The sequence below is a fragment of the Phyllopteryx taeniolatus genome, chromosome 15, assembly GCF_024500385.1.
Source record: "Phyllopteryx taeniolatus isolate TA_2022b chromosome 15, UOR_Ptae_1.2, whole genome shotgun sequence".
In the NCBI taxonomy this organism is placed as follows: Eukaryota; Metazoa; Chordata; class Actinopteri; order Syngnathiformes; family Syngnathidae; genus Phyllopteryx; species Phyllopteryx taeniolatus.
This window is the reverse complement of record NC_084516.1, coordinates 2450259-2473719: the sequence shown is the minus strand read 5'-3', so window position 1 is coordinate 2473719 and position 23461 is coordinate 2450259. Positions and strand designations below refer to the sequence as shown.

Sequence of the window (23461 nt, the reverse complement as noted above, 5' to 3'; positions counted from 1 at the left end):
CTTATTGAACCACAATTAAACAAATAAAACACACTTTTTAAACTGTCAAGAAGTGGGAGACTTTTGTACAACTTCACTTTGAGGAAACAAAAGTGAAGACTCGCTCGCACAGTTTCCCAAATAAGAAGCCAAGCGTGCTTGCTTCAAGCTGTTTGTCACTCCTGTTTGAGGTTTACAGTAAAACTGACACTTAACAAAAAGATGTTTAAACATTGTATATTTAAACACCAAATTGTTCAACCAAACCATATCATTTCATCTTAACTGAAGACTGCTAGCTTAATGCTAACATGTAGTGTGAAACACCATAGATGAGCTAACGGAAATTAGCATAGATCTTACGGTAGTTATGAACCTTCAAACAACGGCTACTGGACCACATAAAACAATACTGACAGGTATATCTTATCTCTGCTCTGTGGGAGCAACAACTACTACTGGCGCTTAGTAGAAAGAGGACTTTCTCCGCCGCTTCTTCTTGCTTCTTGCTCTTGGTTACGCTGCGTTTCTCAGCTCAGCGCTTCCCGGGATGTTGTGGCACCACGTGGTATTACACCGAAGGATATAGTGTGGATGATGAACCCGTGATAGAGCTCGTGAATATAGCTGTGACTGATGTTTCCTCCTCCTCCGCCTACGTGTAGATGAAGGAAGCGGGCCGCCCGGTCGTGAAGGCGCCGACGTTCTCGTCCACGGTGACGGCGCAAATGGTAATCGGGCGCGCTGCGAGGTGGGCGGCGACGGCGGCGGTAGCAGCAGTTCCGGCGAGAGTGTGACCGCCGCCCCCTCCCGCCTGGTGCCGGGCCACCGCCTGTGGGCCAACCGCAACGGGCGCCACATCCTGGCGCTGGTGGAGGACTACAGCGCCCTCCGCAGGCACATCTCGGAAGGATGCAAGCTCTCGCGCGGCATGGATGTGCGACTCCATCAGTGTTTCAACAGCAAGGTTTTTTTTCTTCGTTTAATTTTGGATTTAATTTTCTGGTAAAATAAAAAATAAATAAATCTTAAAATGACTTTTTTTTTTCCTAAAAAAGAAATGTGACTTAATTATGTACACCGGTTCCGGGTGTACCCCGCCTCCCGCCCAAAGATAGCTGGGATAGGCTCCAGCATGCCCGCGACCCTCATGAGGATAAGCGATAAAGAAAATGGATGAGATTATCTGCCGTTCTCACAACATGACTCTTTTTGCCAAAAACTTTACAACTTTTTTCCTTGAAAAAAGATGACTTTTTTGTGATAAATACGTTTTTAAATTACAAAAAAAAAATTAATTACACATTCATGCATAAGATTACAACTTTTTGGACGGAAAATAGAAATTGTTGTCGTAATTACTTTACAACTATCTTTTTCCCCATGCGAAAACGAAACTTTTTCTCCTAAAAAATTGTTTTGTTTTTTTCCTGAAAAGAAATTACACTTAATTCTCGCACACTGTTTTGGGTGGAAAATATAAATTTTTCTTGAAAATTGCGCACTATTTCCTCATAACAATACTTTTTTGCAAAAAACAAATTTCCTGCTTTTTTTCCCCAAGGCATTATTACTTTTTTCATGAAAAAAGATGACAATCTCATAAGATTCCCATTTTTATTAGTGAAAAATACAAAACTTTCATATAAAATGTTAACTTTTTCCTTTGATTATGCCTTTTAATGAAAAAAAAAAAGAATTTACGTTATTCTCATGAAATGAAGATGATGTCCTTTGTTCATTAAAAAAAAAAAAAAGAATTTCCTCTTTTTTTTCTATGGGAAAAAAAATCTTGACATTCTTATAAAAAATTCCCGTGTATTTTTTAAATGATACAAATATTTGTTTTTTTATTTGAAGTTGATATGTTTTTGTGTTGAGGTGATGGACGAGGAGAGCGTGAAGCTGTTATCCGGCGACGTGAGCACCGTCCAGCAGGTTCTGGACGAGGCCGCCCGCCTGCTCAAGCTGGTGTGGAGGGTCTCTCTGCCAGCAGGGGGCGCCGGGGCTGGGGGCAACAACCAGCAGGTGCACAACACACGCACTTTTCATGCAATAAAGTACAAGTTTGCTGACGTCGTTCAACGCCCTTCGCCGGCAGGACGATCTGAAGAAGGAGATCTCCCGTCTGAAGAGCAGACTGTCTCAGCAGGAGAGAATGCTGAGCGGAGCCGTCAAACGCCTGCGAACCACCAACCAGCTCAAGGAGGGCATGGAGCGGGTCATCGTCGACCAGCGTACGCTCACGCACGACACTCGCAAAATGCCCATGACGCTGCAAGCTTGGTGTCTGGTGTTGACGTGTTGTTGTTTTTTTCTTTGCGTGTCCCTGCAGTGTCTCTCACCCATGGCGTGTTAAAGAAAGCCCGCGGCAATTTAGAGGTGAGTTACCGAAACACGAAGCAGACACGCACAAATGTGGACACTTATTCAGTCACCTGTATTTTGTTGTTTATTTTTTTGTTTTTGTTTTCTTCATCACGCTCTCCTGTAATGTTAGAAAAATCACTGTTACCTCTTTGGCCCACAAGGCCCGACTGGAGGACAAGGTAAAACGTGTGCGTGGCGCATGAAGCTTTATTTTGCATGAATCCGATGTATGACATCATGCATCGTTATGCCAACAGCACGTGTGTGAATAATATGTTGCATTATTCACCTGCGCTTGATTAGCTGGCTTGAAGTTAAATGGGGGCGGGTGTATGCCAAGATTATGAAAACAAAAAAAAGAATATTTCTGCTTTGTTCTTGTCTGTTGCCTTTTTTTTTTTTTCTCAAAAAAAAAAAAGGTAACCATTGTATGGAAAAATATTCATGTTTCGAAGACTGTTACGACAGCTGTTTTCTAAAAACCAAAAATGTTGAACATCTAAAAAATGTGCAGATGGATCCTTGGTTTTTAAGGCACTTGGAAGCGCAGCTCAAATGTTTGTGTGGTATTGTTTGTTGTGTTATACCATGGGCTTGGTCAATACTTGATTCCAAGCAAGACCGGCGGAGTACAGAGTTGGCAGCCTGACAGTTTGGATCAACTGTCACACAGAAATAATGTACACAATATATGTGGAACTTACAAGGGTAGGGTTTCAAAACGGGAATAGGGTTTGAAAGTAGGGTTTCAAAACAGGATTTGGGTTTTAAAACAGGGTTAGAGTTTGAAAGTAGAGTTTCAAACCAGGTCTATGGTTTCAAAGTAGACACCCATCCATCCACTTTCTGCACCGCTTATCCTCACGCGGGTCGTGGGCGTGCCGCAGCCTATCCCAGCTATGTGAGAGGCGGGGTACACCCTGAACCGGTCGCCAGCCAATCACAGGGCACATATAAACAAGCCCATTGGCAATCACATTCACACCTACGGGCAATTTAGTCTTCAAGCAACCGACCATGCCTGTTTTTGGGATGTGGGGGGACACCGGAGTGCCCGGAGAAAACCCACGCAGGCACAGGGAGAACATGCCAACTCCACACAGGTGAGGCCGGATTTGAACCCCGGTCCTCGGAACTGTGAGGCGGAAGTGCTGTGCCGCCCTCCAAGTATAGACACTTAACTGCGGACTTAGTGTGAACTTGTCTGACGTGTCCAACATGTTGAATTTCCCGACCGTATGGAAATTAGGGTCTGGAAACAGTATGGAGTTTTGAAATCTCAAATGGTTAGGAACAGTCTTCTCCAAAAAAATGCAGCTGCTGACATTTAAAGGCATGTTTTATTTCTCAACATTTGCACCCATCTTCTAAATGTTGTGTGTAGTCACACTGCATGTTTATTCTTTTCATTTGTATTTTGTTTACTTGTTGGTAAGCGTTTCCTTTTCCTTCTTTCAGGAGGTGCCTGTAAATGGCCAATAGGGGGCGTCGACGTGTACACCTCAGACGAGCAGTGACCACACTTCCCGTTTCTGTTCCTGCTGCGTCATGTTTTTCTTGTTCATTTAACTGTTCAGCCTTTTTTTTTCCCCCCTACTTCATTTGCACAGAAGTGGCTTTTAAGAGTTTTAGGTACTGGTGGTGTATGTTTTATTTCAAATTTGTACATAATCAATTGATCTGCTTTATATGATGCTTATATAAGAAGATGGACGTGTATATTTTGTTGAATGCAGTAAAAAAAAAAAAAAAAAAAAAAGTTTGAACTATGCATCCAGACAATCTTTTATTAGCATTTGAGTACAAAAACAATGTAATTTTTATTTGGAGTAACAATAACTGAAAGCAGTAAAACATCCTAAGTGGCACTTGGAGGTTGTGAAATGTAGCGACCTATAAAACTAGGCCTTGCAAAAACAAAAAGTCGCCCTTTTGGCACCTTTTAAAGTTAACATTTTTTTGGGGTGGCGGGATTTTCGTGTTTTCTTTCATCTCTGCACCAATCGTACAAAGGCTTGCACCAGCTGGATGATTGGCTCCTGGCCCTCGTGCGCGCCCTTGGAGCCCGGCGTGGGTGGCTTGGCCTGGGGCGGGCACGGGAGGACAACCATGCCGCCGCTCGCCGGGGACGACGGCGACCCACGGCGGAAGTGCCGTGACAGGCTGGACAGGAGAGTGCTCTTTGGACAAAAAAAAACAAAACAAACCCATTTAAAATCCTCATACAGTGGACCCTCGCATACCAGCGGTTCATCAGTATTTGAGAATGTGGCCCTTAGGGAGTATTTCATTAATCGTTTCAGCTGTAGTCGGCTATATAGTCCACTAAATAAAAATCTCTGTACAATGATTATGGCGTATTCGATTGTGTCAGCTGTAGAATTACCTATACAGTCCACTAAATAAAAAATCTTAAAATATATCTTATAGAGATATATATCAATATAGTACTGAGGGAATATTCGATTAGTTTAAGCCCCAGGGTCATCTATAATATAGTCCACTAAATAAAAAAAACACCCAAGTAATTAGGGAGTATTGAATTAATCGTTTAAGCCCCAGGGCTAACTAGAAATCCAGTAAATAAAAATCCTTGTATAGTAATTAGGGAATATTCGATTAATCGTTTAGTCAACTATTTAGCCCACTGCAAAAATCTATCTATATAGCCCACTATATAAAAATCCTGACCGATACAGTGATTCGGGATTAGGGAATGAGCTGAATGATTCCAAAGGTTGAGAATCATTCAGCTCATTCCCTACTCCCGAGTCACTATATATATCGGGATTTTGAGGGGGTGGGCGTTGCCTTAGTGAGGCCTCACCAGCTCCGAGCACAGTTCCTGCTTGAGCCGCTGCTTGTCTCGCGGCAAGATGGAGGCGTCTTTGAGGCAGCGCAACGCCTGAGAGACCAACACATAGAAGCAGTTCTCCATGATGAACATCAGCAAGGACCTGAAAACAAACAAGACAACACGTTTGGTTGCCACTTATCCAACCATTCGGGGTCGCAGTTACTGATCCCAGAGAACTGTGGAAGCAAGATGGAGAACCTGGAGAAAACCTTAAACGTGTATTCATTGTGCTAGTGAAAGGAGCTACAAGATGATGATTGAGAATACACCATGGATTGACTACCAGTAGAAAACCCACGCAAGCACGGGGAGAACATGCAAGAAAAAAAGAAACTCAAAAAGATTATGCCATTCCTTGCTTGACGAACATTATTTTTTTTTTTACTTTATTCTGGTATGATCACAACTTCTTGGAAAAACATTTGAGGGTACTTTCCATCCATTTTCCGTACCGCTTATCCTCACGCGGGTCGCTGGCGCCTATCCCAGTCGCCAGCCAATCGTAGGGCACAGAAAAACAAACAACCATTCGCACTCACATTCTTTTAAAAGGCTACATCAGTTTTACAACTACAAGTACAACTTTAAAAAATACACTTTTTGGCTTTTGTCTTGGGGACATTTTTCGTGGTTATAACCATTTTTTTATTCTTGGAAAAAAATGACTTTCCTTTTGCAAGGTTGACCATTTTTCTTGAAATAAGTGACTTTTTAATTTAACATTTTCTCCAAAAATACAAGTGCTTTGGTCAGAACTCTTGACTCTTGAGGCTGGCATACTAACCACAAAAACACCAGACTGCACTACTTGATCCATTCATCCAATTTGTATGTGACATGTGTGAAAGGTTCTCACTTGAGAGCTTGGATCTCCTCCGAGGAGGCGAGAGAGACGATGCTAAGCGAGGCCGCCTCCTTCTTCTTTTCCATCTAACAACAAACAAAATGACAAGAATGGCATGCGTGGGCTAATTTTGACACTTGTAACACCTGTCCAGTAAACAGAAGGTCCTTTTTCCGGTGGGGACGGCTCATTTCCAGACGTGTTTGCGTGTAGCGGCGTTACCTCAGCGAGCATGCTCAGCGCCACGTTGACGGCGGCCAGGAGGGTCCCGAAGGACGGAGACACGTCGGGGTCGAAGGCCGGCGCCGTGAAACTCAGAGCGAACAACGTCCGGTACGACGACAGGTCCATGCACTACGTGCGCAGACAACACAAAAAAAAAGAAAAATGAAGACACACACAGGTTGAGACAACAATAACAAACATACAGGCACGTACAAAAACATATGCACATTCACAGGACACACGCACACACAAGAGGTCTGCGTGCGTGTGTGTCCGGCATACCTGGTCCAGTAAGATCTGGCAGCAGTCGGGAGTAAAATGTTGCAGGCTGGCGAGCGTCTTGCTGAGGATCTTGAGCAGAGCGCACTGCACGGCCAGCACGGCCTTCCGCTCCGCGTCGTCGCGCTCGCCTCCGCCCGCCGGCACATCCTTGGAGGGCGTCTGCGGGGGGCGCTGCGCCCTCGGGAGGGGGCCGGGTGGCAGCGGCTCGCCATTTTTAACCTGGAGGAGGAAAACCGATTAGCACAATTCCATTTTAGCCTGCGAATATTGTCGTATGTTCTGTTTGTGTGTTGCTGCGCCATGTGTGTAAAGCAGATGTTTCAAGGAATGTCATTACTAAAACATCAACTATTATTTTTATAAGCCTGTCTATGGCATTTTGCATTATATGGCTTATAACAATATATATTAAGCATCATTTTTACCCTTTGAAGTTTCCTGATTTTGTGGGCGGGGCTAAAACACAGCCCCGTGATGCGTATACTTTCTAGCGCGAGTTCCCTCCCCCACTATACAAGTACAGCGACGTCATTTCGTTTCGCTAATCAGTTGTGAGTTAGCTGTGCTTAGCGTCCATTTACCACTCCAGTGTGCAGTTAGCAAGCTAACGGTGGCTCCGTCATGGCCGGCTGCCTCGATTTACAGAACAGCTCGGTGATGTTTTTTGAAGCTTGCGAAAAAAATTAAAAGATGGATCGACTTTTTAAAGACGCGAGCTGAACATCAACACCACGAGTCGACTCTGCAGTGCGCATTTTGCGACGGATAGCTTGCTAGATTTTCACCACAGACAAGATGGCTTTGTGTTGTAACTTGATACTTGTGAATAAAAAAAGCGATGGATTGACTTTGTGAAGACACGCGGATGGAGAGCTGAACATCAATGAGAGTCCGCAGTGCGCATTTTACGACGGCTAGTTTTGTGGTGCGGCGCGCTCACCTGTAGGTAGTGGTGCAGCATCTTCTTGCTGTGCAGCAGGTACGTGCACGTCTGGCACAGGTAGCACAGGTTCACCTGGAAGCACGTTCACTTGCTTTAGTAACGTCTCGCGCTCGTTGCCGCATGCTTGTCACTCGTTAGCAAAAGGTCGGCTTGGCTCATGTAGGCCTGACGCTTGTAGCCCATAGAATCAATTATTCCATTTGGTTATTCCATCAATGAATCGAATAACCAGGTAAAAATGTATTTTGCATTGAAAATGATTGCAATGCCATTTTTGAAATAATAGAGTAAAATGTTTGTTCAACTAAAAAAATCTTGAAAGGGGGATTGAAAGCAAGAAATGCTTGCAATATCTCAGCGCTATTAAAAGTGAAGACAATTAGCAATTTTGGTATTTTAGCAAGAAAGACGAATCAGGTGCTCCAAACAATTAATCGATTATTAAAATAGTAGCCAATTATGTTGATGGTGGATTAGTTGTCGATGAATCGACAGATCGCGTTTCACGCGTGTGCCTTCTTTTTACGAGACTGGTTGATTTCACGTCGAAAATATTTCTACGATACTCTCCTGATTTCCAGTCGAGCGTCTGAATGAAATTCTGCCGGACTCGCCTGCACGTCGTGGAGCAGCTTGGGCAGGTGAAACTGCCACTCGGCGGAGAAGCTGGAGAGCTGCAGCAGGAAGCCGACGGTGTGGTCGGCCTCGTCCAGACACGCTAGACTCTGGACGCTGCGGACGGCGTTCAGGCACTGAGCGAGACCAGGTGGTGGCAGGTTAGGGCAGTTTAAAAAAAGAAAAAATAGAAATTGATCGACGCCGACGAACCTGCAGGATGCGCTCCTGGTGCACGCCCACAAAGTCGAGCGCCTCGTTGATGAAGTTGTAGCGCAGCGTCTTGAGCAGACTCTCCATCAGGGACATGCACAGGCGGTACACGCCGGGCCAGCACGCGCAGTCCTGAGACTTGCGGCTGAAGCTCTGGCCAGGAGAGGGCGCCGTTTCACGTCACAGGCCAAACTGAGATCGGTTCCGAAGAAAACGCAAACTCCTACCTGTGACGCTCCGTTGCCGGAGACTTCGTAGACGCTGAGGAGGGGAAGACATATCGTTTGGATGACTCCTGCGCCAGCCACAGCCGCCGCCCCCTGGAGGAGGAACAAAGAAGCGCTCGTCATTACGTGCCGACACGTTTCCCCGATTAGCAACAGCGACAGTTTGACGCCGGAGTAGATTGTTACCGCTGACAAATTGTTTAGAAATACAAACAATTACCATCGATTTTTAGTCTGTAGTGGATTAATGGCATTTTCCTGTCATTTCAATTTAAAAAGATCACTTCAAATAGGAGTGCTTTAAGTAACGCGCATGGCCACGGAACAAATTATCTCAAGGTGCCACTGTATAGTCACGCCAGCTTCCTCCTGCACGCCCAAAAAACATGTATTTGAAGGTTTGTTGAAATTAAATTAATTTGTCCTTTTCTAAAAAAAATATATGTTCTTTTTTTTCCAAGACAAAAGTTTGGAATAGAACGAATTTGTTGTATTTCGCAGTCGCATTTTGCAAGAAAAACAAAACCCGTCAAGTCAGTCTTTGGAGAAAAAAAATATAGAAATAGAAGAAATTCTGCAAAAAGGCGTTTCCAATTTTGCCGCGTGCGCTCCAACCTGCGGCGTGCGCGCCAACGTGAGCAGCAGGTGGAGAGCCGCCTCGGCGAAGTAGAGGTTCTGCTTGGAGCGCAGGCTGAGCTCCGCGGCGCCGAGCACGGACGGCAGCACCGGGACCTTCCTCATCACGGCCACCCAGTGCTCGCCGCCCTCGTCGCTGCGACACAGCTCCTTGGCCAGGTGCAGCGCCAGCACGCACACCTGAGGGGAGAACATGTTTAAAAAAGCGGGAAGGTAGGGAAAATGCGGCGTCTGAAGTGAACTCACGCCGTCCCTCTGGTCCTTCTGGGGTCCGCGGGGGAAGTCGGTCTCCATGCTGTCGTCGTCCTCCGGAGGCTCGGCGGCGCGGCGCGCGTGATGAGCGTTGTCCATCAGCAGCAACGCTTCGTCTTTGACCGTCTCGCACACGGACGACAGCAGCTGGGGCAGCTGGGAAACCTCGCCGCCTGTGCCGCGAACAAGTGGAGCATGTTTCCACATTCATATTTTTGATTCGGAAAAAGTGTCTTTTACTCTTAAATGTCTTTCACACTCTGTTGACACATTTTACACCCTCTCAAAACACAAATGTAAAAATCCTCACAACATATTTTTTTTCTTTGCAAATCATTTCCCTTCCTTTCGGAGGGGGGGGGACAAGGGAGCGTTTGCGCCTCTCCTACCGTCGAGTCCTTGGATCTGCAGCACGGAGATGAGCGCAGACAAGATTTTGGCTTTGGTCCTCTCCATCATCTGCTGGTCGGCTTGCAGGACGCACTCCAGCATGAGCGACAGCGGCGACAAGATGTCGGGAGCCGTCGCCACCAAGCTGGAACGACACAAGCGAGCACGTGAGCGCCGCGACGGGCAGAAAAAATGCCGAAGACGGGTTACAGGAAATGCGCTTTCGAACGGCTGGCGCGTCTCTCGCTTGCCTGCCAACCATCGAGTGTGAACTTAAGCAACCGAGGAAATGTTTAGTGATCTGCCACTCAAGTAGAATGTTACAAGACATCACTTTTTTTTTGGTCACCGACACCATCGAGTTGAACTTGAGACCATTAAGATTTTCGTTATTTGCGGCAGGTTTTGGATCCTAACCCCCGTGAGTCTCTTCCCCCTACCCCCCTTTGGTACCTCCTCCACTGCTTGAGGAGGACGAGGAGCAGCGTGGCCGTCATGGAGCCGAGGCGGAGACACGGGACGGAAGTGGGTCTGGTCAGCTGAGGGACAAAAGAAGGCGGGGCTTTAGCCCGCGAGGGCAGACGGACGACGAGGAGGGCCGCGACGCTCGGGACTCACGGCGGCTTTGGTGGCGTCCAGCGCGTCCATGAAGAGCTTCAGCTTGGTCTGGTTGTCCGTCAGCTGCATCACGTCCGACTGGAGCGCAACAAGAGGACAAAAGACGACTTTTGGTGAAACACGTCGTCGTGGCTTACAAAGAAAGTTCCCGGGTGAATTCGTACCTTCAATAAACTTTCCCCCTTACAATATATGGAAATTAATTCACTTGTTCCAGCCTCCCAAAAAAAAAAAAGTTTGTATTTAAAATGCGATCCGTCTTTTTTGATTAATGGATGAACCAGATTCAAAAACATTTCTTAATTTAAATCTTTTCATTCAAAAACAGGACATTATTTCAAATTGAAAGTACAAAAAAAAAAAATGCATAAACATATTGATTAGAATTAAATTACTGCTTTGGCCTGTAAAATGTCGGCAAAAATGGGCATCGTTGTTTTCCAAGGTAAAAGCATTCATTCCCGTGAAAGTTTCCCGGAACCGTCGGGCGTACGCACGTGGCTGGTGGCGAGGATGAGCAGCATCCGCCAGGCCAGGATCAGCACGTGCGTCTGCTCGGGGAAGTAGCACACGCCCTCGTCCTCCATGGCGGCCACGTGGGCCACCAGCGACTTGACGTACTGGGACCAGTACTCGTAACGCCGCGCGTTGGCAAACTTCTGCAGGCCGTCCTTCAGGGACTGCTCCAGGGAGCCGCTGTGGCGCACGTTCACACAAGCTCAAGTTTATTTACTACAAATGACGTATCTTTGCACACCTGTCTATGCCAGTGACATATAGCGACAATTAGATGGCAGAAGGTCCAATTAAGCTGTGTATCCACACAATACACACACACCACACTAAAAAAAACGATAACGACATTATTCTACAAACGCACTCAATTATGTTTTCTGATAAGATGACGACAACAAAACAATTTCCAAAGCAGTCTCTTTCGCTGTGAAGAAATGTTTGTTTGTTGGACTTACCTGTGGACATAGAAGATCTCCAGGCCGACGATTTTCATGACAAAGGCGCACGTTTCCAGAACGCAAGGCTGCAGGGAATAACTGCTTTAGCTTCTAAATTTATATAATGTTTATTGATTGATTGAAAGTACAATGGCCATACCTCAGTGGTGTCTGACGGGGGCGCCAGCATTCCAAAGAGGGGCGTGGTTAAATTCTCCCAAAACCTGTCTCTTTTTTTGTTTTTTAAAAAAGCAATTAAATAGTCAAGTGACTCTACAATTCATCACAGACACGGAGCTGCGGGAGGAGGCGTGCTTTTACTTGGCGCGCAGAACGGAGATGGCGCTGTCCCGGCGGTCCTGCCACAGCGCCAGCAGGAAGGCCAGGGCGGCGCGGTGCAGCAGCGGAGGGCACCAATACTTGCCCTGCTGCTTGGAGTCGATCAGGTCCAGCACCACGTGCAAGCAGCTCCACTCGCCCAGTAGGAACTCCTACACGTACACGAAAATAGCCAAATATTCAGCTTTGCGTAGCAACGTAGAAGGTTTTGGGGTTAAAAATGAACTCATTTTCACGTCGAAAGAGACAATATTCCTGCGAGTATTATTCTATGCTTTGTTTGTATGTGTTGTTGATCCGTGTGTGTTAAAGTAGCAGTTATTTGAAGGTTTAGAATTACCGTAACATCTATGCTAATTTCAGTTCGCCCATCTATGGCATTTTGCACCATATGTGAGCATTAAGGGTCTGGGTGAACATCTTGGTGTTGGGCCCCAACCCTGCCACAAATAGCCTAAATCTGCTTGTAATTGCCCCCCTCCCCCAAAAAAAGGATATAGCTGCTTAAAAATGCCCCACTAATGAAGCTTAATTAAGTCACCGCACAAGATCCAAGTTTGACCAAAACACGTTAAGAATGACGGAGGTCCGAACATCTGAGGCGAAGAATGCGCTGCGACCGCGACGCTAACCTTGGAGCCCTCGTTGCCGTCCTTCACCTCCAGGTTGAGGAAGAGCTCGATGAGGCCCGGCTGCGTTTCCACGGCGACCGTCAGGAACTCCAGGATCATCACCTTGATTCTCATGTCCTCAGTCTTGCTCTGCAGACGCGTGAGGAAGGCGTCGCGGATGGCGGCCGCGTCGCTGCCCAGGCAGGCGTAGACCGACATGGGAGCGACCTGGCGGGCCGAGGCGCGTCCATCAGGTAGATTAGATTACGTTCGACTTTACTGTCATTACAATGGATCGCAAAAAATATCGTACAAACATGAACGACCGTGATAACACTCGAAAGTAAAAAGGGGACGGCTGACCGTGGCGAGGCGCTTGAGGAGCTGGATGGCGAGCCTGGGCAGCGCCGGGTCGTGCTTGTGGTAGATGTACTTGGCGAGCACCACCACCAGGTTGTTGCCGTGGCCGCCGTGCTGCGTCAGGGCCTGCTCCAGAGGCGAGGCCGCGTCGGAGGGCGGCTTGAGGCGGATGGCGTTGTTGGTGACCGAGAAGGCCAGCTTGACCGTCTGGATCAGGACCTGACCCGGACCCTCGGAGCCGCAGCTGAGCGCCGGCGACAACGGACTCGGTGAGCTGTTGATTATTGTTTGAGCGGACAAAAACAACGCGGAGGAGTTGTTGAGGACCTGCTGGGCTGTGCTGCCAGAACCACGTCGATCTTGTCCACGCCCACTCCCATGATGTTGACCACGGCCTGCCCGGCCTCCGTGTTGGTCAGGCTGTAGATGCACAGCGACTGCAGGGTGGGCATGCTGTCAAAAATCATCAGCGTCTATTAGAGCTGGACCATTACATCAATGTGACTTTATAAGGAGGATTCTTATTTTATTTTTTTAATTCAATTTCATATCGCAATGGCTGCAAATTTTTTTATGCTTTCATTGATAAATGTTAAATTCGCCACCCAAGCATTACAGAGATCCAATTCTTACCAAAACAGCCTTACCCAAACGTATCCAACCTACCGGTAACTATTTTTACTACTGTCTACAAAACAACAATATTATGCCTCACGACTCTCGAGGCGAGAGTTGGAATTTTACAACACGGTTCAGACAGTTGAACGTTCAAAAGAGTTAACAGATTTGTCTTCAAGCCATTTCCGACACTTAATATTTGTTAATAATGCATGAATATTACAGACAGACCAATAGTATTAATTTGTGAAAAAAATATGAGCTTGACCATATTAGGACATTTCCGCCCGACAGCGACAGTTTCCTTTTTCTATATACAAAGGGGGAAATAATATTGACTTGGTGTCCCACCTGCCCTGGTCCTCGCCGTCCGGACTCAAGTTGAGGATGGCGTGGATGAGCTCCAAAATGAGACAGCCTGAAGCAGCACAGAGAGGAGTGAACTTCCCGCGAAAAGGGAAGACGCACGCCAGGCGCTCAAGACGGCAGCTCACCGATCCTCTCGCGCACGCCGTACGCGTTGTAGCGCCACTTGTGGTAGGTGGGCAGCATCTCCTTCAGGACCAGCAGCACGCAGGGGATCAGACCTCTGTTCTGAGTACTGCCCAGCTGACCCTGAAGGAAACACGACTCTTACGAGTCGCCACGCTGCATTGCGTCCGAATGTCACGGCAACGAGCGAGACTCACCTTGACCAGAGTGGTGACCAGCTTGAGGAAGGCCATGGTGACGGCGTACTCGCCTCTGGGCTGCTCAATCTGGACCAGCAGGTTGCCGTAGTTACCCGCTTTCATGCCTTCCGCACTGCAGAGAAACACGACAAATATTTAGCAAATCGTGGATTTTTACGTCGTGTTGAGAGCCCCAAAAAGGCAAATCTTTGGGCACAGGAAAAATAATCAGCGCCACGATATGTGACAGGACGGCACCTGACACACTGGGCCATGCTGCTGACGGGGTTGGAGGCGAAGGGGAGGAAACCCGTGCGCTGCAGGCTGGACCACACCTGAAAAGAGCAGCAACAAGTGAGGAGCGTGCGGGGACGCGCGACGCTTGCAGTTAGGGGCGAGGCGTCGCCACCTTGCCGGGCATCCTGGCGGCCAGCACCGACAGGCAGTTGACGCACGACGCGATCACGTCCACCGGAGGGTTGATGACCGAGGTCAACCTGACAGGTGAGAGGACACACATTGTTTTGCTTACTTTGTTTACAGATTCCTAAAAAAAAAAAAAAAAAAAAAAAAAAGAAGAAGAATAGTGGATTTCCACAAACCATGGCCAGGGAGAGACCGTTGTATGGACTAACACATCTTCTGTAATAATATTACCTTATATTAAGACATTTCAAAAACTAAATAAAAATATATATTCATACTTCTATTTGCAATATGACGATTGTTGTAAAATGATTTTATTAGAATAATATTACTTCATTCTTAAAATTATGACTTTTGTGGTAATATTGTAGCACACATTTCATACCCCCCCACCAAAAAAATGTACATTTCCAATAATATGAATATTACAACTTTTGAATAACAATATGAATATTACAACTTTTTTCCTCATAGTGCCTCTTTTTCAATCAATAAAACATTTTTCTCATAATATATTCTTGTAAAATATCTTTTTCTCAATTACAATTCTTTCATAAAAAATTAAATTTCTTTCAGTAAAATTAAAATGTGGTATGCCTATTCTCGTAAAATTACAACTTCAAATTCAATTACATTAATTTCATAAAAATTATACCATCCATATGGTTACAACCTTTTCTTTGTAATATGATCCTTGGAAAATTAGTTTTTTATTACGTTTTGTATGAACTAATTTCATAGAATGATGACTTCTCTCGATAAAGAGCAACTTTTTCTTAAAATATACTAACTCTCTAAATACCCTCTTCACATTTTTGGATTCTTATCAAACGGCATTACCTCCACATTACACTGTAAGTCACATGAAATTGGAGTTTAAACCAAAATAAAAAAGAAAAGGGAGTCCTACTTATCGCACCCAGAGAAGGCGCTGACCACTATTTGAGGGACTCCGGCAATTTGCGTGCGCGCATTACCTCTGCAGCAGCATGTAGATGCGCGAGGTGAGGGGCAGCAGACAGTCCGACACGGTCCAGTCCGTGCTGATGATCTTGTGCACCAGGTCCAGGACGGGCTTGACGCGCGCGCAGTGCGCTATGACGTCTAACGCATCACCGGTGGAAAGAGTGAGCGGGGGACGAAAATGCTGGAACGCCGAAGCGATGCGGCGTACCTGCTGTGGAGACAACATGGAGCAGCATCTCCACCTCGCACGTGAACAGCGTCCAGGAGCTGTACGAGTAGTCCCAGCGCACCACGTAGCCCTGCTCGCCGCCGATCATCACCTGGCCCAGAATCCCTTGCGGCATCCAGAGGTTGGTCTGGCCCGTTCCTGAATGGGGACAGCAAATCTTGTAGCGCTCTACTCCTCGGAAATAAATATAAAGATCAAATTCAAGTGAACGAACCGAGCGGGTAGAGAAGTTTGGGAGTCTGTCTCCTCCACAGTGTCTCGTCCTCCTTGGCGATGATGTCATTGGGCTTATGTTTGTACGCTTGCGTGTAGAAGGACATCTTATCCAAGAAGTTGTAGACCTGTCACACAGGTTTGAAGTTCATATTTTGGGGGAGGCGGCTTGTTGCACAACCGTTCACCTCCTGCCCTTTGCTTTGACCGCTTTATGTTCGTCATATTACAAAACGGGTTCAATGTTTTGCCCCCATAACATGTTACACTTCAGTCCCAATATTGACACTGAAGTTTGTTTTTGCAAATTAAGTGTTTAAAAAAAAAAAAAAAAAAGACAAAAATGCAAATACGTGCTCAAGCAATCACACCCCTCAACTTTATCCATGTTTTGTTACTTTACAGCCGTATCCAAGATGCTTTACATTATTTAAATGTCTATAAAATTCCACACATATCGAATAAATGAAAATTGAAAATAGATTTTGGAAAGTTTTACCAGTTTATTAAAAATGACAAAAATGCAAATATCACATGCACAAGTAGTCACCCCCTTTACTTTTTCCACTTTTATGCTACAGGTATATTCAAAACAAATGTTTATTTTTTTTTTATTTCACACAACCCCAGTATTCACATTACAGCTGTATTCCAAAATAGATTCAATTATTTGTTTTACTGTAAAATTACACAAAGGACGCCCAATATTGGCAAAATCTGGTGGGGACAATTTACCTTCTTCACAGTAGACTTGTTGGACAGGAGCGCAGTGAGGAGCTGCAAAAGCGCTGCGATCTTATGAGGGAACATCCCGGCGGCGCTGTCGAGGATCATTCCCAAACCCATGTTGGGCTTCTGTGACAAGATTCCCACAAAAATTGAGGCCATGTGACCATTATTCCCACAAGACCCTTAAGTGGCGCAAATCGGCGCTCACCATTTCCCAGAAGACTTCAGCCAGACTGGGCGCGGAGAGGACCTCGCATGCGGCGTCGATCAGGTGGGGGCTCTGCGACCCGGCGCTGCCAGTCTGCAGGGTTGAAAAATATGCAAGTCTATTTGACTTAAACGGACTTTTAAGAGAGGAATTACAGAGTGCTGCACATAGATGGAGCCTAAACAGGTGCCAACTTCAGGAGCCAAAATGTCAGGGGCAATTTCTCTGCATTCAACTGAAGCAATTTGTGAGCCAACCATCCATTAATTGCAGACAAACAATGAGCAAGTGCATTTATCACATCTGTACTGTCTGGATTATTTCATCTGGAGCTCATCTTCATACAAATCATATGACAGAACTTTCAATTGAGCATGACATCTCCAAACTTAATAATGTCTGGTCTGGGGATGATGCAGTCAACGTGAGACTTCACTTCATCCTAGAACACCTCGACAGCGCGGGGACATCCACGAGGATCCTGTTCGTGGACTTCGGCTCAGCGTTCAACACCATCATCCCTGAACTCCTTTCATCCAAGCTTCTCCAGCTCAGCGTCTCACCTGCCATCTGTCAGTGGATTTACAGCTATCTGACGGGCAGGACACAGCGGGTGAGGCCCACCCCATCCACACGCAGCATCAGGACTGGGGCGCCCCAAGGTTGTGTTCTCTCTCAGCTGCTCTTCTCTCTCTACACACACAACTGCACCTCAGCGCACCCGGCTGTCAAACTCCTGAAGTTTGCAGATGACACCACTGTCATCGGCCTCATCAAAGACTGTGACGAGTCTGCATATCGACAGGAAGCGGAGCGGCTGGAGCTGCGGTGCTGCCGACACAACCAGGAGCTGAACACGCTCAAGACTGTAGATACGATCGTGGACATCAGGAGGCATCCCTCGCCACAGCTGCCCCTCACGCTGTCCAGCTGCCTTGTGTCAACCGTCGAGACCTTCAAGTTCCTGGGAATTACAGTCTCTCAGGACCTGAAGTGGGCCATCAACATCAACTCCGTCCTGAAAAAGGGCCCAGCAGAGGATGTACTTCCTGCGGCTTCCGAGGAAGCACGGCCTGCCACGGGAGCTGTTGAGGCAGTTCTACACAGCGGTCATATAATCAGTCCTGTGTTCTTCCATCACAGTCTGGTTTGGTGCTGTTACAAAAACAGACAAACTCCGACTGCAACGGACAATCAAAACTGCTGAAAGGATTGTCGGTACCCTCCTACCCACCCTTGAGGACTTGCACGCTGCCAGAACTAAGACAAGAGTGTGCAAAATCCTCTCGGACCCTGCGCATCCCGGTCACCGGCTCCTTCCCTCAGGTAGGCGCTACCGACCAATGCAAACTAGAACTAGCAGACATTCCAACAGCTTCTTCCATCTTACAATCTACTACTTAAACAGCTAACCTACAATTCCATTGCAACATGCTGCCGATTTTTTTTTTTGTCTTGAGTTTGTCGTCACATTTCTGTGGGGCCAATTATATATTACTCGTGCACTCACTGTAGTAGTCTCGCCACAGTGCACTATTTGCATACCTGTCGTTGACCAATACTGGCCACTCATGCCAAAGTAGCATCTGCACCACTTGCACACCGACTGAGGAGTATCCGCAACATTTGCACAATCAACATTGTTCCAGATTATCACGCTACTTGTCACTTTAAACTGCATACACTCCTTGAAGTCTTGGCGCCCTTTGCACAATGGTCATTGCCCTGGACAATTGCTATATTAGTCATTCAAACTGCTCTAAGTGCTAGAGGACTCTGCATCTTTTTGCACAATTGTCAAAAAAAAATTGTACTGGCATTACCAGATAACTAGCAACTCTTTATTGGTCAGTGACTGTTTTTCTCAATGTATTTATGTCTCAAAAGTGTTCTCTGTCAATTGACTGTCTGTTGTCATACTAGAGCGACTCCAACTACCGGAGACAAATTCCCTGTTTGTTTTTTGGACATACTTGGTAAGTAAAGATGATTCTGATTCTGATGTACATTACAAAAAGAACGGGAACAGAGATTGACCTTTGAGGAACACCGCAGGAAAGGTGAACAGACCGATTTATGGGGGCCAACAACCACAGAAAAAGACCAATTTGACATACATATTATATGAACCAATCCCTAAGCCTATCTATGAGGATATGATGATCGATAGAATCAAAAGTGTGAGAAGGAACATGGGCGGGAATGCCAAGTGAGGCCCGCCGAAGTACCTGCAGGCTTTCCTCTTCGAACGACGTGATGACAAACGATAGGAGGCCGTAGATGCACATCTTGGCTGTGCTTGCTGTGCACTGGAGCGGAGAAAAAAAAATTATACATTTTGTCCAAAGAGCACACAAATAACACCCAAGATGACCGCATTGGCGCTGCTTTACATTGTTCCCAGACACTCCCAGGCCTTTCAGCATGACAGCGAGGTACTTGAAGACTTCCAGCTGCAAGGCAGTGTTGCCGATCCTCCGGACCACGGGGTTGGACTCCTCAGGTCTGAGTGTGTGCCGCAGCAGGACCCAGGCCAGCAGCACCGGCCCGTGATGGGGGATGTCCCCGAAGGTCAACAGAAGCTGGTCCATCTCCTGAGAGCGAAGAATTTCATGAAATCCAAAACTAGAGCTGTACCGCTATTTTTGTGGCAGGAGTCAAACCTTGACGACATCGGGGACACTGGAGAACTGGTGCTGTTCCGTGCAGTCCTCAAGTGCACACTTGTGAAGGAAGTCTACATCCATGCCTTCCACCAGGATGAGAGAGCTCAAGTAGCTGCATGCACCACAGAAGAAAACAGGAAGTCAGCATCACTCGCTTTCTACACATGAACTAGATCATCAATGCAGTGTATTACAATAAATAACCAAGAGTATATTATGAATTACAATGTATTTGTATAAGTGGGTCAGAATGACACAGTCATCCGTATAAGCCTTTTTTTTTTGACGGCATAGATAGCAGGCTAGTAAACTTCTCAAGATGACAAAAAGAAAGGTTCAGATCGCTATTGCAATGGTGAAAGTTAACCGCTGATCAGTAAGTACCCAACTAAAGATTCATTTCCAATACACATTTAAAATGAAAGTATATGTATGATCAAGTCAAAAAAAGTGATAAAACAGTTGCATTTTTCAAACTTAAATCAATAAGCCGTTTATATTGAAAGGGGAAAGTAAGATGAATTTGAAATGACAGTAAAATGTTTTCTGATCATAATGTGGAGTATATTTAGGGATTAAACTAGTGGTGTCTAAACTATGGCCTGGGGTCATTTGCGGCCTACTGCATGTTTTTTTTATTGGCCCACGGCCTAGTCCAGAAAAATAAACCCACGCCGAAAAGGTCATGAGAAACAGTTCAAATGTAAAACAGAACTATATCACACTACCATTTTTAATTAAAAATGAAAAAAGTTTGTTACAAGACATTACACTTTACGTAAAAGTTCAATTACACAGTATTAGTATTGTATTTTATTTAACATTGTAAATACATTGAAATGTTACACATTGCACACTATTTCATTGACTTTTAAGTAGAATTTTGCAAGATATCACATTAATAGCATTTTAGTTTGTCACTAATAACAGCAAGGTGAGATTTAGACTATTTCATTTCAATATTATGACTTTTATATCAAAAACATTTTTGGCGGGAGTCGTCCATTACTCGTGACTTTTCGCAATTCGCGTGGGTTGACTGTATTACCTCGTGGCACCAAATGAAGGGGTCAAAATAAATCAAATCAATCAATAAAATGAAGCCGATACTTCCATTGGAGGCAATGCGGACTCAACAAACAAAGTGTTCGAACCCGATGCGATCGACCAGCGCGTCCATGCTCTTGTCCACCAGGTGCCTGTTGGTCTGCCGCAGACCGAAGCCCTGCTCCTTGAACATCTTGGTGAAGGCCAACAAGTCGGCCGGGCTCATCTCGAAGTAGGCGTAGTACAGGAAGATGATCTCAAGCAGCAGCGACTGCTCGCGCAGGCATTGCAGGAACCAACGCGACACCTGCCGCTCCGTCTGAAGGGGGGGGGGACAAAATGTTTGTGGGTTGTTTTCCTCAACACACTGTCTCCGTCTCCCAAGGGACGCGCGGCGGAGCATCACCATGAGGTTGCCGTGAGTCTCCCATGTGGGCGCCTCGGCTTTGAAGAGCCTTTGGAACTGAGCCTGGTAGCTGCTCACCAGGTCCTTCTCCAGCTTGTTGACGCAGTTGGAATACTCGGCCTTGCCAAGGAAAAGAAAAGCTGCACTACAAAAGCCAAAACGGACGACAGCGTCACATACTTTTATTCGGGAGGGGAGGGTGGCGTCTAACCCTGTAGGGGTGTCGTTCATCTTGGAAGTACGTCAGCAAGAGGAGGACGCAGCGGAGAAGACACATGCGCTCCTCGTAGTAATAGTCAGCTACCTGCGAACACACACACAAGGTTTATTTTATTTCTTTTTCAGAAAGGAGCAGCAGATGTCTACCGACCTTGAGCAGCAACGCTTGACTTTGCCGCTCATCCTGTAGAACAACCTGCACACACAAGAAAATGGAAACATCACTCCTACTGTGTCTCCACTTAAAAATGGCCGCTACTTGCAGTGCCAGGTTACCTTTAGAGAATCCCGAGTTCCTCTGTAGTCCTCCTGCAGGTAGCACTGCAGCAGCCGCACACTCTGCAGCTCATCCAGTCCCTGACATCACAACAGGTTGGTCGTATCCAACCGAAACCCACAAATAGAAGTGTAAGTTTTTAACATCTTACCAGGAGTTTACTGAGCCTCAGACCGAAATCCTTCAGTGGCTGCACGACATCTTTCTTCTCCTTCACTTTTCCAGCAGAGGAGTGGCTACACGGGTACAATCGCGCAGTTATTTCTTTCCTGAAAGAGCTGCTGAGGATCTTAAAAACACATTTATGAACCATACCTGGGTGGCTTGTAGTAGCTCAGACCTTGATGCAGTCGGTCCCAGTGTGTTTCCAGCTCCGATTCGATCTGAGCCTTTAGAGAAAAGCAGGTTCGCCATCATATTAAAAACATAGCTACATCTACAATGCATGGTTCCGTTTTTTGCTAACATCTAATATTTTGAATTGGATATCTTCATCTAAGTTCATTTCCATTAGCCCGTCAATAGCGTTCCACATTATATGTTATCATTAAGCTATCGGACTTTGGTTCGACACAATTTGATTTGGTTGAACATTTCGGTTTAAATATACAATGCTTAATTCATGCATGTTGTTTCACATGTACATGAATGTAAACACAGTCGTATGGGATATGTAAATAGAATAGCAAAACAGCAGATATAGGGATTAAATAGGTATTGGCTACTTTGACATGCAGTGTAAACCCAGCCTAAAAGTGCATTTAAAAATAAAAACAAAAACACATACAGGGTCTCGCAGCGCAGAACGTCCCAGCAGAATGGTCCATAACTCTCGACAACTCCTATGGGAAGAACAGAGACATTAGGATCATGAGGCCATCCCTGCCCCAACACGATGAAGGAATACATGCAACACAAACTGTCTCATCTTTTGTGTAAAGAGCAATTCTGTCAAATACATTCAACTTTAAACACCATGTTATTAGTGTGACCTATTCCACGGGCTGACTTTGATTAGGTACGTAGTAATTATTCGACAGCAAAACATAGTCCACCATATTAAAAACAAACAAAAAAAAATTTAATTTAAAAAAAAATATTCGGGAGGAGGGACTGAGTGAATGATTCCCAACACCGCCCTTGATTTGAACACTTAAACCTTAAGAGTTGACATTAACTGGCTTTGACGTGCACTTTATTTAACACGTGAATCAATATCAAAGGCTTGCTGGTTTATTTCAGTGAACCCAAATGAACCCGCAACGAGGCCCACGGCCTCAACTTGAGCAATCTGTGGCGACCGAGAGTCTTAAAAACAACGAAACGTGGGTTCCCCCTTGTGCTTGAAACCCCAAAATAAACTCCACGCCGCCGAGACATTCAAATGGTTCAACTGTTAGCACTGTTGCTAAGCTAAGTTAGCGTGGCGGTGAGAAAAGCAAGCACGCAGCCAAACGGGGGGGGGGGGGAAATACTATCAAAAGGCAGACTGGTGAGCTGAGGAAAATGACTCTTTTGAGTTTTACAATTTTAAACGAATGAGAAAGTTCGCTTAAGTTTGCGGCTAAAAGCGTACCTGAAACTCATCGCCGATTCCGCCATCTTCGACGCTGCGTTGTGATTGGCTGGCACCCTTATGAGGTCATGGTGACGCTTGACTTCTGCGTCGTCTTTTTCTTTTTATTAACAATCTTTATTGGAAAACTTCATTTACAAGAAAATAAAACAGACAAACAAGCAATATAGTAATTCATGTACTTACTTACTTACTTACTTACTTACTTACTTACTTACTTACTTACTTACTTACTTACTTACTTACTTACTTACTTACTTACTTACTTTAACAACATTGGAAAAGGACATGAACAGAGAAACAAAAAAGCAACAGGCCAGCTAAGGGCAAGAGTAAAAATTAAATAGGATTCAATAAACTGAAATAGGTTTTCTTTTTTAGCAGAAAATATTGACATTAAATACAGTTCCAGATCTTAAATAAAGGCACAGAATTTTTTTTTTTAACTCAGCAAATTTACATTTGTGAATATAAAACTTGATTTACTTGATTTTTT

At 45.6% G+C, this 23461-nt stretch overlaps 2 protein-coding genes across 15 annotated transcripts in view; one reads left to right on the top strand and one right to left on the bottom strand.

Moving 5' to 3' along the window:
• The window catches only part of cdk5rap2 (CDK5 regulatory subunit associated protein 2), a 41536-nt gene extending 37421 nt beyond the window's left edge, over window positions 1–4115 (top strand). For 13 of the 14 annotated variants that reach the window (XM_061799498.1, XM_061799496.1, XM_061799497.1 and 10 more), the window contains 6 exons: window positions 645–946; window positions 1861–2007; window positions 2081–2216; window positions 2315–2361; window positions 2480–2528; window positions 3808–4115. In XM_061799498.1, the coding sequence (XP_061655482.1) occupies window positions 645–946; window positions 1861–2007; window positions 2081–2216; window positions 2315–2361; window positions 2480–2528; window positions 3808–3866 (740 nt within the window). In that variant the 3' untranslated portion in view covers window positions 3867–4115. The remainder of the gene's footprint in view (window positions 1–644; window positions 947–1860; window positions 2008–2080; window positions 2217–2314; window positions 2362–2479; window positions 2529–3807) is intronic. The other variant, XM_061799491.1, reaches the window with a different exon arrangement.
• Window position 4116: 1 nt separating this feature from the next.
• On the bottom strand, window positions 4117–23109 carry nup188 (nucleoporin 188). The gene is made up of 43 exons (XM_061799499.1): window positions 22966–23109; window positions 22177–22231; window positions 21705–21778; window positions 21541–21625; window positions 21389–21469; window positions 21264–21308; window positions 21105–21197; window positions 20894–21013; window positions 20595–20806; window positions 19438–19552; window positions 19168–19368; window positions 19003–19083; window positions 16775–16867; window positions 16573–16692; window positions 15839–15965; window positions 15604–15762; window positions 15407–15533; window positions 14413–14500; window positions 14262–14338; window positions 14022–14136; window positions 13827–13947; window positions 13684–13750; window positions 13042–13167; window positions 12718–12958; window positions 12376–12582; window positions 11726–11895; window positions 11565–11634; window positions 11423–11490; window positions 10949–11147; window positions 10452–10529; window positions 10287–10372; window positions 9833–9978; window positions 9438–9616; window positions 9171–9371; window positions 8556–8648; window positions 8329–8481; window positions 8115–8252; window positions 7498–7572; window positions 6558–6776; window positions 6273–6404; window positions 6063–6136; window positions 5177–5306; window positions 4117–4529 (listed from the first exon to the last, which is right to left on the bottom strand). The coding sequence occupies exons 1-43, from the start codon at window positions 22989–22991 to the stop codon at window positions 4338–4340; spliced, it is 5259 nt and encodes a 1752-aa protein (XP_061655483.1). The 5' UTR covers window positions 22992–23109; the 3' UTR covers window positions 4117–4337.
• Window positions 23110–23461: the final 352 nt, after the last annotated feature.